The sequence below is a fragment of the Asparagus officinalis genome, chromosome 7, assembly GCF_001876935.1.
Source record: "Asparagus officinalis chromosome 7, Aspof.V1, whole genome shotgun sequence".
Lineage (NCBI taxonomy): Eukaryota > Viridiplantae > Streptophyta > Magnoliopsida > Asparagales > Asparagaceae > Asparagus > Asparagus officinalis.
The window spans coordinates 139,572,170-139,586,201 of NC_033800.1; the positions used below are offsets into that span (position 1 = coordinate 139,572,170).

Genomic DNA, 14,032 nt, shown 5'->3' on the forward strand with positions numbered 1-14,032 from the left:
GTTCGGAAATACCTTTTCAGTGATAGCAATTTTTGAGCTCATAAGGTTATACACAATTTAAGGAATCATATGGTGCCCAAGTGGGAGATTGTTAGATTTAATCTAATAAATCTATTTGTGGGCACATATGATTAATCAATGTGTATTGCTATCTTTCAGGATAACCCACTAAAGTGATCAATTAAGTTGGGTTAATGGGTATTTAAATATAATCATGGGGTTATATGTGCAGATACCAGGTTGTAATTGTGATTTATTGAGGGGCTAAATTACAAAAGTACAACATCTATAAATAAGGGGTTATGGTCCCTAATCTAGGGTTACTACATTCTCTAATTCTCTTCACCCCCATCTAAGAGAGAAATTCGACTAAAGAGAAAACCCTAAGGTTAGAAGATCCAAAACCCAAAATCAAGATCAAGCAATGGATTCAGGTATAAGCTTCCGCTCTTTTAGATTTTTGTTAATCTCTTTGAATTAATCATGGCTATATGGTTTTAGATCTTAAGTTTTATGATGTAGATCTAACATCAGTTTACTTTTTGTGCGGACTAAAATACCCACGACTTAAAAAAAGACCCTCCCACTTAAAATCTTATAACGCCTTCATCTTTTGTCCCCATTTTCCCCCAACTGTAAAAAAAAAATACCGAGCAAAAGGTATTGAGGGAATCGGTCGGGTCTAGGACTTCGTCGAAATTGGAGCTTTGCCGGAGTTGAGTCAATTTTTATTAAAAAAACTTTGAAACCAACGAGTCTGGGCATGATCTAAAGAGAAGAGTTTGGAGGGTGGGGGATAAAAACGAGAGATTTATAATAAGGGCGGAATATATATAGAAAAAGATCACAAATAAAAATTTTAATAAGTTAAAGGGCATTTTGGTCTTTTTTAGTCATGTGCATTGCACGTGTCAAGTCAGACTCAATGGTGTTAGTATGGGGTTTTCTGCTAAAGTTCATTGGGATTTATAGTGTGTGATTTTGAAAGTTCTTTGGGGTTTATTGCAAAAGGCTGAAAGTTCAAGGGGGTTTAGGACTAAGATTTTAAAATTCAAATCCCGATACAACTCCACATGTATTATAATGATTTCCCCTTAAATGTAGTTATTTTTCTTGGATGCATGCTCTTGTTACTTGTAATCTATATATGCAAGTTTCTTGCAAAAACCCGTGATTCGGAGCGTTAGCCTGTGTGGTCCATAAAAATTATGGCTGCAGCTATTATAATTGTTATTTACAAAAGACAGTTACCGTCGCAATCAATTTCGACTGGATTTGTAGAAACACAAACGACAGGTACAGGTGAAATAAGCCAACAATAAAGGTGCTCTCCGTTGCACAAAGGAGCGGTTGATTGACGAGTCCCAGGCTGTAGATCTCTACTGAAATGGCCCAATAGCATGCTAACACTTTGATTGCTGATAACATTCTCCATTCATTACACAAAAAAGTGAAAAACCTAATCTTATGACAAGTGATACCTTAAAATATATCTTAAATCGTCTCATCACAATACATAGAATTGAACACAAAATGCTGGTGCCTACTCAACAACAGATGAAGCCTGGAACAATATGGAACCCCACAAAGCCGAAATTCAAAGAGAATAAATAAATACCCACACTGTTACAACAAATTATACAACGACGGGCTGGCTCTTACAATGTTATCCGTACAGGAAATGGTGATAGTTTCTTCCGCCCTCTCGTTATGACCTTTTGTAGAAAAGGTTGACATTATGTATATACAACGCGAGAACCCATAATTTAAGCATAGAATGGTAGAATGCTTCTCATGTCTGAAGTTCAACTCTTTTAGGAATGGAGTCTGCAGGATTAAGATTATGATTTACTTCTGATCTGGCTGCTTCTTTGGCTGATTTCTGAGCATTAGCTGACCTGTTCGCTAAGATCCTGTTCACAGTGCGTTTACCTGTTGTGCCGCCTGTTCATATCAATTCAGTGACTAAGCTTAAGCAAATTCAAAGTCAATGAGCAACAAAAGTAGACTTCAATAGCAAAGGCTTAACTGATGTTCGAGGAATGGTAAAATATTAGGTACTTAGGTTAGACTATCAATATCTTCTCTTTGCGGTTAAGTTTAGAATATGTTGATAGCGGTGGTGCTGGGAAGGGAAGAAACAAAAGAAAAGATGAGTAATGGCCCTCTGAAAATTAAGACTTGCTTGGAACGTAGCACGCTCTCATATCGAAAAGATAATCTCATTCACGCCTAATGGAGAAACATGATGTCCATGGAATCCAAAATTCCTGGGAAGCTTGAGTTGTGTTTATGCCAAACACAAGAATCTACATACAATCCAAGGTTCTCAAGAAAAATCTTGCATACCATATATAACCAGGGGGTATATCGCAGTGGAAGAAGGCATATCATTTAATTCCACATTTATTCCCATTTTGCTGCTTATAATGTGCTCTGAATCAAATTTTTAAAAGGCTTAAAAACAGCAGAAGCATCTGCTATAGAATATGATGTGATAAAACTAATTAAAGAAAGAGCAATACTTTCTCAAAACCATTCCAAAGAATTTATGAAATAAATAAGAAAACACAAAGGAAACAACATACCATTCCCTTGCAATGACAGCCTCTTTTTAGCCTGAGAATCTATCTGTACTGGCCTCTCTTTTGGAGTGCTATTGGAACGAGGACCAATACCAGAGGGTCTAGAGATTGCTTCTCCAGTGGCCTCCTCATATGATGGCTTTGCCTTCAGCTTAACTGATGGAACAGACGAACCTAGCAAGCTTACCGACCGGCTTGAAGAAGAACCGGTTCCCTCAGACAGAGAAGGGCCTGTTTTAAGATTTGAGATATTTGAATGAAGTGTTGTAATGGATTTTTTGCCATGGGATCTGATCTGTGTTTTGCCTCCATTAGTACCCTCTGTTGACCCATTCTCAGTCATCATCCCATCCTTAGCATTAGTATCTAGAAACCGATTCTCCCATGGACGAACAGCCATCCACCGCTCTAACCAATTCCAACCCCAGTTGTTTTTATCCGGTTCAAATCCTTTGGGGGCAGCTAGCTGCTTAGCACCAGCTTGCCACTGCAGCATAAAAGAAGAGAAATAATGTCTTAATTAACGTTAGATGGAGGATAGAGAAAAAATTGCACAGAGCGACAAATTAAAGAAACGATCGTTCTTACTACTATTCAAGCAAAGATTTCGTTTATCATATAATTGCGCTGTTTGAGAAACTTACAAGCGCAATGTAATACCAGTTTGAATTTACTCGTCATTTGAGAAAATCGACGAAAACAGAGGGATTCATAAAGGCAGGATAGAGGTAAGCTGATAGATCAATATACGACCATCCAGATGATATATTGGTTTTTTTAGTATCTCTTCCATCAATCAGCATAAACAAATACATCTAGATTCATATCCCAGAACATGTTGCAATTTGGGAATATTTAGACATCTTCGAACAGACAAGAGAAGATTGTCAGATTTCTACATTCCATAAAATAACTGATCAGTGGAAACGTCCTCATATTAAAGGCAGTGGTTCTCCAATAGAACCCTCAAGTTATACAGCATTAAATCGTAACATAGTGAAATTCAGTTTAGAGGAAAACAGTTTAGTCCCTCTTGGTGTTGGCCTCTTTTGAAATGTACCTGATGGGTCAGAGCATATGCCATAGCTCTCTCCCGCTTGGCTGCAGCTTCCTGCCTCTTTACCAGCTTTGCTTGAATATCTTCCACGGATCCAACACTATCACACCATCCTTCCTGCATTTAATCCAATCTATGAGAACTAACAGTTACAATTACGCAAACTCATCGCATGGCAGTAATAAGAACTGGTTCTGGTAGTTCTTGTTATCAATAATACAAGAACATAAGTAGACAGAATAAGCATTAGCTTACACATATATGTCTCACATGTACAGAAAAATCCCACATCTGGCCATGAACAGAAAAGACAGTGGCAATGACAAGTAATAAGAACATGCTATCAGATACAAGCAACAAAGCACAAATGCTTCTAAGCTTTACTATGTTGACCTCTCACAACATAATATCCATTAAGTTTTCCATATCATTATGACCGACAGTTGCCACAATCAAAAAGACAAAAAGAATTCAAAATGAAGAGAATGTTTGTACGTTAAATCCCAGCCCCTTGCAAACAAGCAAGGAAACAAACTGATTATCTCAGGGCTCTAGCTAAGTTTGTTACTTGGAAGAGTATTCTGCTTCGATACCAACCATCTTTCATTAGAAGCTGAGAAAAGTTCGAGAAGCAATCTTAACTTAAAAATTAAAGTCTCCTTTTCTATTTCAATTAAAACAAAAGGAACATGTAGGAACAGCATCCACCCTTGAAGGCCATTAAAATGCTTAGACCACTGTTTGTAAGCCGTGAGTAACCAAATATCAACTGCTAGTATCAGACTTGACTTGCTAATGACAAACGCATACATTATTAGTTGTCATACTTCACATAGCTAGTAATGCCTCAGGTTCAGAGTGAGGCTCAGAGTGTGAGTTCAGCTAGGTCAAGTCAAAAATCTGTTTATCCCTGCTGAGCCAATAGGTCATTATTATCAAACGAATAGTATGCTTGCAGAGTGCATGCATAGATGAGAAATATACAGGAGTAAAATATGCCATCATAACTGGCAAATTTTATACGCCTTGTTGGCCTGATTACTTAACAAAAGCTTCTTATGAAGTGGTTGCCAGCATAATAAATTCAGCGACGGATTTACATGACCTCTGTAGGCAAGGAGCATAAACAGCAATTCTTAATTCCTATCGCATGCTTTTAGTTTCCATTTTTTGTTGAAAACTGGGAAAAGTTATCTTTCAGGTGAGAAAGGCAGTGAAAATTGACAACTATGAACATCATCGGAATTTAAGATCTTAATCTTTGAAATACATGTTAGACGTTACCATAATGTCAATGCATGTACCCAAATTGGAAAGTATCAAATGGTTAGAACTAGTGACAACAGTGGTGACTCCAATACAGTAGAAGATAATGAGACTACAATACAGTAGAAGATAATGAGGTTAATGATGCACAGAAAATCAGTTCTATGGAGGTAGCCAGAGCAGAATATAAGTTACAACACAAGCGCACTAATTACATCTAATCCACATCATATGTGCCTAGAATTTCCTTTGGTTCTCTTGCTTGAGAAGTTCGGGCATTTCCTTAACGTAACATTCCTTCTTGTCCGGGACCAAACTTCCTAAAAAGCAAATACTGCACACAACTACTCAAAATTTCTAGAAGAGTTGTATCAGTTTACTTCTTGACGTTAATAGAATTAAAAAGAAGAACTTTGAAGCAAATTGTTTTGGCTTTAGATATTATGGAGTAACTTACCTCTACTTCGCGAACATGAGCTTCATTTACAAGTTGTTGCTGAACCTTTTGCTGTTCTATTTGATTTTCTAGTGTCATCCGGACTCGCCTTGCTCTGACACGAGCCTGAACTCTAACCAAGGCTTGCATACAGCGAAGAGTTACTGCAGCTTGCTTCCTAACAGCATGACCTCGAACGAGGGCCTGAAGTCTGACCAATCCTTTTAAAGCTCGCAATGCTCGTCTGGCCTAGAAACACGATATAGAAGTTCTAATATTATCCAAAAGCATATGCAATATTTGTTTTATCTATAAATATAAGACACAGTATTGCGCATCAGCAGTTGAAGATAAAAATGAGGTCAAGTGAAGGATGCAAGATATGAATCTCAAGGTAAGATAATGGCAACGGGTGGAAAACGAACAAATTTTCGAATACCCCACCATCACTTCTTAATGATGGATTAAGGTGCATGAAAATTGCTTAAACCCCAAAGTTACAAGTCTACAAAAGGATTATATAGGACAATAGTTGCTATTACAAACTCAGAAAATGTATGGCTGCTGGATGCTAACCTTACATGATAATATGCGGGGATCCTTCTCTCATCTGTTAGTCAACGCAAAATAACTACATGAACAAGCATTACAATTGCTGACTTCAACAATTGTCGGATCATTTCAGTTACTGACTAGAAAAGGCAAAAGTAACAAGGGATACTAATAACAAATATAAAATACAAACCAAAAAAAACTTTTTTCCATCTATAATCATATGCAACAAGGAATGTGAAGCAAATTTTATAGTGCTACCACAAATTCTTTTGACTCGACTATTGTCAAACAAGCTTGCAAAACAGAAAATTGACCGGCAATTATTATATTAGTATAACATTGGATTGGAGTTACTGTAGCAGCATGTAATACCAGGAAAGCTCGAAAAACAGTTTGAATAACTGTCGCAGCCCATTCCTCTTTCAAATTCTCTTTGGTCTGATAAGAGACTTGCACTTGCAGTGAGGTGGAGAGTGCAGAATTTGAGCTTGCTTGAACCTCAAGTTCTCCTGTTGGCATAGCAGTTCCAATGACAAACTCCTCTTCTTTTATTTCATCATCTAGATTGACAGATTGTCTTCTTTGATGCCAAGAATAACCAGAAGGTCTCCTTTTCTGCAGTAATATCAGCATATGTAAGGAGGGAGAAAAGGTAAACAGGTTTAGAACATCTACTGGCACATAAATCTCTTAGCACACTGACCTTATTAAGAACAAGAAAAGAAAATATAAATGGATGAAAATAATGTGTAGGTGCTATAAATGCCAACTATATATGGAAAATGAAGCATAGGCAGCCGTAAATCCATCTGCTTTAAAACTGAAGTTTGTCATTTCTCTGCTGTTCTATCATAAAGAGCTATCTTTTTTATAAAGAAGAAAAAGTTAAAAAAGTTTGGGACTTCCTCACACAACAATAATCCCACAAGAAAGCTAAGTAGCTCCATTGTTAAAAGGGCAATCATGGTCACTACAACTAGTTAAGTTTCTATTCCTCCTTTTCATATTTGATTTCAAGAAGTCTAAATTGTTCAAATTAGAGCCAGTAACCTATCATTAGAAGCAAGAGATGACAGAAAATTCTGATGCCTATATAATACAAACTGGTAATAACGTCTTCCGAAGCCTTCTTCAAAACAAGGTCGAAAAAGGTCTACTCTCTTCTTCTATGAATTTGACGACTTAAATGAAGAATCAGCTGGAGCTTCTGAAGGCAAAGTTAGGGATAGACATTACAGTGTCAGTATCAAGTTTTATGCAGTGTCAGCATCAATTTTATATAAATCATAGTCAAGTCATTGGAATAAAAACTGCCCTGTTGGAATAGAAATTGCCCTGATTCCTACAAATTGTTGTGTATTTACTAGATAGTTATTTAAAACACGATCAATTTTTCAGCTTGGGAAATACCTGTATTATTAGAAAATTACTTGACTAAAAATTCTAATCAAGGAACATGCTGTAGCTTTATTATGGAAAAGAAAACAGCACAAACTGATGTGTTAAACACCTCATTTCTCCTAACAGAATGGCTATAGAACAAATTCAACAAGTTCATCTAGTTCATAACTTGAGAATTTAAACTATATCTCTCAAAAGGCAATTAATGCTGGGCAAGAGTGGTTGATTATGGTACAATCAGGATGTAACCAGTGGCCTCTATGATTGGATGTTTTTGTACCAATAACACTTTGACATGAATATTAAAGGTGGCATAACACATGTAAAACATGTCAACGTGAATCTGCAAAAAAGAGGCATCTTAATTATTCTTAAGCGTATTGTAGGGTAAGCGTATTGTAGGGTTAGCTTAATGGATCAGATAAAAGTGAAAAAAAATATAACCACTGTGAAAATGACATAAAATGCTATTACATATATATTTGTGATGATGACAAGTATTTAGCAGTTAACTACTCTCTAAGGACAGAGTTGAGCATCATCCATAGACCTAATTTTTATTTACATTAAATGTACTCAAGTCATTTTTAATGTTGTACTTGTATCCTTGTATTTACTGTCTACTTTAGGTTAGAGTTGATGTTGATGTTTATTTTTGCCTATGTATGGATTGAAGCAACCATTTGCTGTAACTGCAGTTCCTATGCAGTCAAGCAGGTAATTTTTGAAGGCAGACAAGAAAAGCTCGAGGCTATTGAGAGGTGAGCCCATGAGGCTTCCTCTGCCAGCATGCCCATTGCTACACTAATTTGATTAATCAAGTAAATTTTTGAGTTGTGTTTTTTGTCTATATTTGAATACTTAACGTTACATTCATAACTACAATCTTCAAGCCTTACCCAAATATTTGGAGCCAGATTTACAACATGTAAACCAAATGGACACTGACGTACTGACAAATATGGGCCATTTTAAATAATTTTAAAATTTACCAAATGCGATGAGAGTGATTGGTCACAATTTACTAAAATGATAAACTGCATAGGAATTTATCTTTTTTGGTCCTTTGCTTCAACTCTCAATTCCAGTCAAATGCTAGGTTATCTTTTAGAAATCAATTCTAGGTTCATACTAAAATTTTATTTTTAAGATTTTCTTCACAAATTAGAGCATGATCCTTTTTAAGATACTGCGCTCATGATTTTGGCTCATCCTGGTGCATCATTTTCTCAACATTATGCTAGGTTCAAAATTTTCATCCTTAACTCCTTTTGCAAAAATTGGAAATTTTATTATTTCTTACGATATATGCCAAAAATTATGGCTTATCAGAATAGAAACTTTCATCACAATGAACAAATCACAACCCACTTTTATTTTGGTATCAGGACTCTTTCCATAATTTATTCTCAAGGTTTGTTGGTTTCAAGACTTAGTCAAGCTGAAGTTGGAACGAACTGCTGCTGCCACGATATTTCATGAGCCATGATTGGTGATCTTTACCACATTCTGCTGGAGACAGGATCGTGTTTGACATGAACAGCTCCTACTTATACAAAGATTAGGCCTGTGAATACCATGCATGCATTTTTTCCCCTACAAATGCTCAAAGACAAAGTTGATGAAAAAGTTGCACCATATTGCTTGCCTTTTAAAACCCAGTAGATTGGGAAGAAAAATAACTCAAATCGTTCTAAATTGAGAAGATTAAGAGTTCCACTCACATATCCATCGTCCTCTGAGTTCTGTGATTTTTCTTGCTTTTTAAGTCCAACCAATGATTTGAGCCACTTTGAAGTAATGCCCATGATGCAGCTAATGAAGTCAGATGATTATAACCTGCCAATCAAAAGTAAATTGGTCGGTATCTGACGTTCAATCATCATCTGTGCCCTGTTAAGAACTTAAGATAGATGATGAAGTGAATAAACTAAACCCACAATGTATCAGTACAATATCCTTGTCAAAGATATAGAAAAGGGTGACACAGATGGCAATTAAATTATCATATCTTGGTTGCATGGAGTTTCACCAGAGAGGGTACAGTCAACAAAATAGAGTGGATGAAAGTGGAAAAAAAAGTACCAGGTAAAGGTAACCCCTATCATGGTTGCAGTCCATGAGTTACTTCCATGATTATTGACAACTTGTATTTGCCTTGTTGACAAAAAATATATAATGTCATGTGCAAGCTTAAAAGAGTATCTATTAATTTACAAAGATGACCTTTGCAAAACTCTTAAATACATATTTGACACTTCATTTCTTTGTGATTGAGCTTTATGGCATAGAGTAGTATACTAGCTATCCTGCTCACTATGAACCCTATATTTTGACTAATGAAAACTAAATTAATGTGTACTAATATTGTGTTTAAGGGTTGTACTTTTCAGCTAGTACATGGATGACAAATGAATGCTCATGAGCTATACAACGCAAAATCAATAATGGAGCAAATCAACAAAGCAAGCAAATCAAAGAAAGCAAGCAAGCAAACAAGCAGAGTGATCTAAGTCCAAGACCAAGGGCACTTACATCAGTCTTTGGGATCTCGGTTGGAGTAGAAGCAAATGGAGGCTCTGTATGTCATGAGTCTTGGGTAAAATTTGTGAAGTTTGCTAATAGTAAAGTAAGATGTGATTTAGTGACACTTAATATTTTGGTTCAGGAATATATTGTTTTGAATGGTGGTGATTGATTGGCAATAGTTCTATAATTTGTGGTGTATGAAAATGATTTGAACAATCAAGTGGCAAGGCTATAAATAGCCAAAATGATACAATGCTTAGAAACAATTATGTTGACGATATTTTGACAATGGCTAAGATAGAAAGGCAAGTGGGAGACAAGATTTGATAAGTTGACAAAGAAGAATAAGGGGCTTGAGAGCTTGTCTAACTTGATCATTCCTCAAGCCATCATAATTTAAAATATGAGCACAAGATAGATTATAAAATGATTAAAAAAATTGTCCGAAAGTATTGTGTTCATACTAGCTAAAGAACATCTCTCTTTGTAGAATAAATAATCTCATTGATTAAAATAATATATGGGTAAAAGAATAGCAACAAGTGAAAAATAATTTAATCAAAAAGCATGCAACACATATGAGCTCTCTATAGCTCTTTGATTATTTTACTTGAATGTGATAGTTGTTTTTTACCCCTAACCGTTTTGTCTCCTTGAAGATCTTTTTCTTGTAAAGGATGAAAATACAATCCTTGTTCTATCTACATCATCTTTTACTATGTTTATAATGATGAATGTGTCCTTGGATATTTTATTCAAGCTTCTCATATCAGCCGAAATAAAACATTGTTCCTTTATATTCATGTTGAAATCTTTTTAGAGTATTTCATGCAAAAGATAGAGCATGCCATCATATTTGACTTTTAGCGCTTTTTCTCACCCGCTCAACTCTTTCACCCATAGATTATTTTAATCAATGGGATTATTTATTCTACAAAGAGAGAGGTTCTTCAACTAGTATGAACACAATAATTTTGGGCGAAATTGTTATCATTTTATAATCTACTTTGTGCTCATATTTCAAATCATAACGACTTGTCGAATGATCAAGTTAGACAAACTATCAAACTCCTTATTGTCCTTCGTCAACTTATCAAATCTTGTCTCCCACTTGCCCTTTCTATTTCAGCCATTGTCAAAAAATCTCCAACAGAATTGTTTCTAACTATTGCATCATTTTGGCTATTTATAGTATTGTCATTTAATTGTTCAAATCATTTTCAAACACCACAAATCGAAGAGCTATTGCCAATCAAATTACCTTACTATTCAAACTTCAAAGCAATCTATTCCCAAGCCAAAATCTTAAGTATCCCTAAATCACATCTTACTTTAAGCGTAGCAAGCCATTAGAACCTCGGATTGGAAATCGAGCGAGTTTCTATTGTATTGAGTGAATATTTGTTCCTACATATCTTGTAATGAGAGAACATCTGGAAATTCTCTTTGTAAAATGCGTGAATTCTTCGGGGTGTTAAGAGTGGTGTAGTCCTGCAAACTTGTGGGTGTAAAGTGCAGAAGAGGGTGTGTTGTAGTCTGAAAACTTCAGGTGGAAGTTCTAATATATTGGCTTTGAGGAAATTCTAATTGAGGTGCTAGGTAGGTTGATGTAACCTAGTTCAGCGGTGAAACACCTTATATATCTTGTGTATGCTCCATGTGTTGATTACTTTCTATATACTCTTGAAGAGCTCTCATGATCTTTCCTATTACAAACCAACATTTGTCTCAATACAAATCACTTATACCCTTATCTGAGACATTCCCCATAATTTTCCACCAATTACTTCAAGAAAGATCCATTCTTATTACTAGACATTCCCACTATCTTTTCATTCATCTATCCGATTATCTCCTCACCATCTTCAAAGCCTTACCACTTTATTCTATCTTTCAGAGAACTCCAGGAAAATCTTTATATTATCTCCATAACCTTATTCAACTCCCCCCCCCCCCCCCCCCCACCCACNACCCCCCCCCCCCACCCCACCCCAAAAAAAAAAGGGTTCTTACACTTGTGTGGTCCTTAAAGTTGAACATATCATAATTCCAGAGCATCCAGAAAGCCACATTAATGTTCTGGTGCCTCCAACTAATTTAATAAAAAGAATCGCTACATAGAAACGACACAAGTAACAAGTGTCATGTTTGACTCGAAATAGCCGATAAATAATCTTCAAAAAATCTGAATCAGAGGTATAGCTGTTAATGTAAATATGCACACAGCCATGTACTTAAACAAATAATTGACTAAAGATGTCATCAGTAGTCCAGCAACTTGTTATTTTTAGGGGGTAATGCTTACATATATGCATATAGAACTCAAAATTATATAGAAATCCCAGAAAGCGCCAAACTGTGCATATATCTCTATCTCCATAACCACCCTCAAAACTATAACGGATCAAATAGCGAGAGTTTAGAGAATACCCATGAGTAAAAAGAGGATAGACATAGGGAAAACTATAAAGTATTCGCCAGAGAAGAAATCTACTACTCATACAGAATCAAGAACAAAGCATCACAGTATTACATACACGATTAAACTTGATATGAAAATCCTAAAACAAGGTCTAAATATGTAATTAACTAATTATATTTCAATAAAAGAAGTCAGGCCAAAGTTGAACGAAAATCATCTCAAACCTTTAGCTGATAAAACATTATTGACCTCTTGCATGCAAAAGCTTCAAGATCGCATCATAGTTTCTGTACATAAAAGTGCCATTGGGGCATCTGAGAAGTGTCTCAAATGTCCAAGTGTTCGAAGCATTTGGTACTTGTGGGCACTTAGAATTAGTTGGCTGGTAGAAGTGACAATTTAATTCTTGCTGCTGTTAGAAAAAGAAAATAGAAAATTTTCCCCTTATTATCTAACTGCCACCTTCAACTCGGATTGTGGAGCATGTATAAGGGATTTAGGATACATTAAACACTAGAAGACTCTTTATCAGCTGTAACCATGTTACTGGGGCACTTCAAACTTTAGATGGGTAACTTGGACATAACTACTCCCAACGAGAATTTGGTACGAGATTAAACGCGGTACTGCTCATTGATAAAGTAAAATTGATCAAGCAAACAACTTAATTCACATTTCAAAGTTACCAACGTCCAACAAGATCAATCACACACAATCAAATAATGAAAAAAAATTTGAAGCTCAACAAGATGAAGATAGCGTGAAAGAATTAGACAAAGACAGGATATTGATTCTCACCCAAACAATTTACAAACATGATATACAGTCACTGAAAATGACATGAAATTATTATTATTACTATTATAAACAGTACTTGACTTTATTACTCTTAAAGATCCAAATCCCCAAAGTTCACATTTTGGAACTGACGAGAGCATCAGAGCTCGCTAACAAGACAACGACATCAGAGCTCGAATTCGACGATCCCATGCGAACTTCGATGAAATGCTTACTATAAAAGACACTAATTCAAGAAATTCTTCCAAAATAAACAGAAATTTAACGTAAATTACTGTTCTGCTCAATTTCACAATCCGATTTCAGATCTAACCATCTCAAACTCAAAATGCACAAAGAGACTATGAAACTAAAGAAACCAATCAAACTGACCTCAGAGCTCTCAAGATCTACCATTGAGAAACCCCTCGCCCTCAGCAGAGAAAAGAGTGAGGAAGAAGATGAGATTGTTAGCTGTGGCTCTTGGCTTTGCTTAGAATTTCGAGATCGAGGGTTTTGGCAGCAAGCGACGCTTGACAACTTTCTTTGTTTCTTTCTCAGTCCCCCCCTTTTCTTCTCTCTCATATCGTGTTGGAATTTTCAATTACAGTCCTGCGTTTTTAGCTTGGTTTAAGTTTGAGGACATGGTGGTGGACCTTGTCAGATAACTTTTTGACGGAATTGGACTGGGATGACATTTCGTTCGTGTGGGGCCGGCCGGAGTAATGATTTAGGGGTGAGCGAACGTGGAGACGATGGCGGTGCGTTCATCGTGTATTTTTGCGTTTATTATACCAACAATTTCCTTATTTTTTCTGTCCTTATTGTTCTTTGCAATTGAAAAAGTGTCTTATTAATAATTATGGTTGTCAATTAATCAAAATAAATATCTTATCAGAACACCTCATGGATGCGGTGATTTACCCCGTTCAGGAGTAACTATGGGGTTTACTGTGAAATTGTGACTATTTAAACAGTAGTGTAAAATGCATTCTTTCTATTGA

At 36.0% G+C, this 14,032-nt stretch overlaps 1 protein-coding gene across 2 annotated transcripts; it reads right to left on the reverse strand.

Moving 5' to 3' along the window:
* LOC109848092 (protein IQ-DOMAIN 1-like) lies at window positions 1,397-13,608 on the reverse strand. Of its 2 annotated transcripts, none has more exons than XM_020417410.1 (7): window positions 13,422-13,608; window positions 9,025-9,139; window positions 6,272-6,514; window positions 5,366-5,593; window positions 3,646-3,759; window positions 2,589-3,072; window positions 1,397-1,944 (listed from the first exon to the last, which is right to left on the reverse strand). In XM_020417410.1, the coding sequence occupies exons 2-7, from the start codon at window positions 9,106-9,108 to the stop codon at window positions 1,793-1,795; spliced, it is 1,305 nt and encodes a 434-aa protein (XP_020272999.1). In that variant the 5' UTR covers window positions 9,109-9,139; window positions 13,422-13,608; the 3' UTR covers window positions 1,397-1,792. The 2 variants fall into 2 exon arrangements, with proteins under 2 accessions (XP_020272999.1, XP_020273000.1); XM_020417411.1 differs by having other exon boundaries at window positions 9,025-9,193.